General features: G+C 53.2%; 1 protein-coding gene across 1 annotated transcript; it reads right to left on the reverse strand.

The window, feature by feature from the left end:
• Positions 1 to 1,350: 1,350 nt before the first annotated feature.
• Positions 1,351 to 3,265, reverse strand: LOC109761842 (cytochrome P450 84A1). The gene is made up of 2 exons (XM_020320667.4): positions 2,245 to 3,265; positions 1,351 to 2,160 (listed from the first exon to the last, which is right to left on the reverse strand). Exons 1-2 carry the CDS (start codon positions 3,178 to 3,180, stop codon positions 1,528 to 1,530), a joined length of 1,569 nt encoding a protein of 522 aa, XP_020176256.1. The 5' UTR covers positions 3,181 to 3,265; the 3' UTR covers positions 1,351 to 1,527.
• Positions 3,266 to 5,061: the final 1,796 nt, after the last annotated feature.

A 5,061-nucleotide genomic window follows, 5' to 3' on the forward strand; every position in this document is an offset into this window, starting at 1 on the left:
GCATGCTTACCATAAATTTTTGTTACTACCAAATATACTCATTAACGGGTTTACCCACTAGTACTTGGATCAACGGCAATGCCATACATCCAACGGCTAGGAGGTAAGGTGCCCAGGCACCTAGGTGTCCCAAACAGCCGTCCTATATATATATATATATATATATGAATTTCTTTTTTCCCTTTTCATTGTTTTCTTATGCTCAAGGGGAGGTATGCTATTTAGGACAGTAAAACTACACCTAAACCGAGCTCTACCCTGTCCCGAACAATTTTGGCCGTCAGATTTCGCATTAGATCATTTTTGGTCGTCAGATGTTCGTTTCAGCTCCAATTTACCGCGACTTGGTCCGTATGTGTTAATGGGCCGCTATTCTTGTGACTTTTTTCAAGATATGTGGTCAACTGGGCTTTATTGGGCCGCTATGCAAGCCTACAATATGTCAAATATTACTTCATAGATTTCTAACAACGCATGTCTTGAAAAAAGTCACCAGAATAGCGGCCCATTAAAGCCCAATTAAAGCCCAATTGATCACATGTCTTGAAAAAAGTCACAAGAATATTTGACATCGTAAAAAAATTGACCACCACTCTATTACTTCGTAATTTTAACAACAACCATGTCCCCAACAATTTTGGCCATCGGATTTTGCATTTAGATCATTTTTGGTCGTCAGATGTTTGTTTCAGCTCCAATTTACCGCGACCTGGTATGCATTTGTTAATGGGCCGCTGTTCTTGCGACTTTTTTCAAGACATGTGGTCAATTGGGCTTTATTGGGCCGCTATGCAAGCCTACAATATGTCAAATATTACTTCATAGATTTCTAACAACACATGTCTTGAAAAAAGTCACAAGAATAGCGGCCCATTAAAGCCCAATAAAGCCCAATTGATGACATGTCTTGAAAAAAGTCACAAGAATATTTGACATTGTAAAATAATTGACCACCACTCTATTACTTAGTAATTTTAACAACACATTTATATTCACCTTTCAACATTTTATTTAAGCACAAATATATTTAAAAAATCTATTATTCTATCCTAAAAAAATAGACGGGTGAGTCAATGCGTACCATGAAGGATCTAGTGATCTACTACAACAATGGCTGACATGGTCATTTTAGAATATATAGTGCGATTATCTGTTTTCCTTTAACGCTTTTTCTTCTTTCTTTTTTGCAAGTAATGCCTTTTCTTCTTATATTAGCATATGCATCAATAACATCCCACTAATCCCCCTTTTTAAGAATGCGCCAACAATGAAAAGGGGAGAATTCATTATTATTTTTGTAGCACCAAAAGTGAAGCATAAGTGAATGCATTTCTTTCGTCCATCTTGGTTTGTGTTTCAAACATGTCTTTTGAAATCAAGCAAAATCAACATAAACGGAATTTTTTGACGGTGTACATAAACGGAATTAAAAGAGGCAACCCAGGAATAGACGGTCCCTTATTTATTCGACGAGTACCACGTTACTTGCACTGATCTGGCAACACGAGCTGTGCACGCGCGGCTCTGCTAGACCACGGGGCAGGTAAGACGGGGCACGGGCACTGCGCACAACCGCACGGCCCGTGGAGCGGTGGCGCCGTATGCCTCTTCCATGTCAAGATCCTCCGGCGCCATCCCGTTCGGCAGGCTCCAGTCGAAGCCATGCAGCAGCCGCGCCAGCGCCATTTCCACCGCGTGCATCCCCAGCTGCATGGCGGGGCACGACCTCCGCCCCGCGCCGAACGGCAGGAGGTGGAAGTGGCCGCCACGGTAGTCCGTCTCTGCCTCGTCCACGCCGGCGTCGAACCGGGACGGCCTGAACGTCCCGGCGTCCTTCCAGGCCTCGGCGTCTCGCCCGATCGCCCACACGTTGATCAGGACGCGGGTGTTCTTGGGGATGCGGCAGCCGGCGACGTCGCAGTCCTCGGCGGCCTCGTGCTGGAGGAGCGGGCCGGGCGGGTGCACGCGGAGGGTCTCCTTCACCGCGCACCTCAAGTAAGGGAGCTCGTCCAGGTCACCCGCCGCGACCTGGCGGTGCAGCCCAACCACCACGGCCAGCTCGCTCTGCACCCGCTTCATTTCCTCCGGGTCCCTCAGCAGCTCCGACATTAACCACTCAATTATCATCGCTACTGGTCCTGTCCCACCGATCATCACATCCTGCGCGTATTGTAATCAAAATATTTAATCCGTGGAGTGGTGGTGGGGCTGGGCACGCTAAATTTCGGCCATCGTTCACTTTACCATAATGGTGGCCTTGATGTTGTCCCTGGTGAGACGAAGCGTCGACCCATGAGCACTGGAGTCGGTACTCACCCTGTCGGCAGACACGGGCATGTCCACGAGGAAAGCCAGCATGCCGTCCACCATGTCGGCGCCCGCGGCATCGACCGGCTTCGGGTGGGCGAGGTGCTCGTCGATGGCACGGTCGATGAACCGGTCCAGCGCACCCCGTGCCGCCACCATCCTCCTGTTGATCCCCTGCAAATCCAGCCGCGCCACCCACGGCACGTAGTCCGCGAGGGTGGAGTTGGACACCACGAACAGCTCGGCGAATTCCTGCACTATGGCCACGAACTCGGCGGCGTCCTCACCCTCGTTCCGCATCCCCAGCGCTGCCCGGAGCGTGATGTTCATCGACATGTTGAACAGGAGCTCGCCGAGATTGACGACCGAGCCAGTGTACCTGGCAACGTCGCGGATCAGGTCGTCGACCTCGTCGTGGACGGCGGCCCACGACGCGGCCCGACGGTGGCTGAAGAGCTTGTGGACGCACAGCTTCCGCATCTCGCGCCAGAAGGGCCCGTACTGCGCGAACACCATGTCCGCGCGGCCGTAGGTGAGGTAGGCTATCGGCGCGCTGGCGGGGCGGTTGGCGAAGGCGCGGTCGTTCACCTGGAGCACCAGACGGGCCATCTCCGGCGTCGACACGACCACGGTGCTCAGGCGCCCAACGCGGAGGTGAAGGAGGCCGCCGTAGCGCGCGGACAGCCGTGCCAGGCCTCGGTGGGTCATGTCCCTCGTGTAGAAGATGTTGCCGACGAACGGCAGCACCCGCGGCCCCGGCGGGAGCGGGAGGGGTCGGAGACCATAACGCCGTGATGAGATAGCGCGATAGAGGATCAGCCCAGTTAGAAGCAGCGCGAGATGAACCCCGCACTGTGGCCACCAAGCCTCCATTGCCGCGTTGCCTGTACGCCTCCGAGCGAGAGCGATGTCAATATAACCTGGAACTCATTGCATGTTACGGAGAATCTCGTTGTACTAGTAGTAGGTTATATTAGTAGCAATCATTGTTGTTGTGAGTCATGCATCACAATCTTTCGAAACAAAATGTATCCAAATCCTTGGTGCCCAAAGTTGTTGCGAGTACTCCAGAAGTTCTGTGCAACTTTTTCTATTTCCCCGGCTGTTTTATTCTCCACTCACAGCTTGCAGTTTTCGACTCAGGTGCTCCATTACCAGCGTTATGGAGAACAGACACTTCTGTTTTCTTTCACTATAACACTGGTGCAACAGCGCTTGTTTATTTTCTGATGAGTTTTTTTTAGACAAACTTCGAAATTTTAATCAAACCGTCACAATGTTTACACGGACGAAAGTAAGACCATCCGGCTGACCAAGCCACACATGCCGGCCAACCGGTAGGGATAAAGTATGCTTCGTGAGTTTGTGAGCCTTGACCGAGGTCCTAGATTCATGACTAAGAATACATGAAATAAAAGTACTCTTATGAGCTACTACTTCATGAATGATTGTGCCATAAGAAGTCGGATTCTTGCTACAGATATCATCAATCACAACTTTGCAATCTGACGCCACCTTGATCCTCTGCTCATATAGATCATCTGATAGGGCCAGGCCTTCTATTATTGCCAAACACTCGAGGACAGTTGGGTTTCCATTGTTGGGAAAGACAATTGTTGAAGCCCCCAGGAACACGCCCTCGACATCTCCAGCTATCGCCCCCTGCACCATGTCGGAGTAAATGGCCACGGGTAGCCTAACCGACTGCCCCTGGTTCTTCTGAAAAAATTATCAGGCCTTCGGGCCTCCAAGCACTCCAAGCATTGGGCCGCCTTCCCTGGCCGGCTACCTCTGAAGCCGACTCCCGGAAGGCGACCCAGCCTCAACAACCTCTCCCCAGGACGACTACGGGGTGGCCGACTCCAAGAAACCGGCCAAGAAGGACGCCGACTCCAAGAAGCCGGCCGAGACCACAACCACCCCAGCTACTCCCACATAACGGTGACAAGACGGGGTGTGGCCACAGTGCGGCCCACTACCCCCGAGGCCCGAGGCAGGCGTGGCCACAGGAGGCCGTACGGGATGATTGTCTCCTGTGCGGCTCGGCACTGTAGCCATGCCAGCCTCAACGTCATCCACGACCAACTCCTGTACGGCCCGCAGGCGGCGGGCCCCTTCCGTCAGAGAGAGGCGCGGAGGCGGCCCGGCCTTCCTCAGTCGGCCAAGGGCGTAGCCGGCCCCCAGAAGCCGGCTACTCCCTTCCTCGAAGCAGGAGCCCCATTAAGGAGACAAGACGAGGTAAGGCTACAGTGAGAGCCCCCGAGGCGGCCCACTGTAGCCACGCTTACCTCGACAAAGCCCTCGTCATCAGAGGCGAGGCTACAGTAAGCAGCCGCCGACAAGACCCTAGGCGGTGGGGCCGGCCTGTCGACCAAGAAGCCGGCAGCCGGCGGGACCCACCAGTCGGCGGGACCCAGCAGCCGGCGGAGAAGCCGGCGAGCGTAGACACTGACGGCTGGGACCAGTGCCCAGCCGGATTACCATTGTACCCCCGAGGTAGGCCTATATAAACCCCCCGGAGCACCCATGCAAAGGGTTGGCTTCTAAGCATAGCACACACACCCACCATAGATAGAGAGAAGCAAGAGCTAGCCTTGTTCTTCTTCTCCCTTGAACCCAACAGCTCTAGGAGCGATTGTAGCTACCTTTCTTTGATCTAGTGATCATGCGGAGACCCCGCAGAGCAGGACTAGGGGTGTTATCTCCTCGGAGAGCCCCGAACCTGGGTAAGATCCGCCGACGTGCATGTCTTCG

This window comes from Aegilops tauschii, chromosome 2 (genome assembly GCF_002575655.3).
Source record: "Aegilops tauschii subsp. strangulata cultivar AL8/78 chromosome 2, Aet v6.0, whole genome shotgun sequence".
Taxonomy (NCBI): Eukaryota; Viridiplantae; Streptophyta; class Magnoliopsida; order Poales; family Poaceae; genus Aegilops; species Aegilops tauschii.

Bases quoted from the DNA above. Each gene is read 5' to 3' on its own strand.
- LOC109761842 (XM_020320667.4), bottom strand. From the start codon at position 3,180: ATGGAGGCTTGGTGGCCACAGTGCGGGGTTCATCTCGCGCTGCTTCTA. The intron at 2,161-2,244 runs GTAAAGTGAACG...CAATACGCGCAG, and splicing joins ACATCAAGGCCACCATTATG to GATGTGATGATCGGTGGGAC.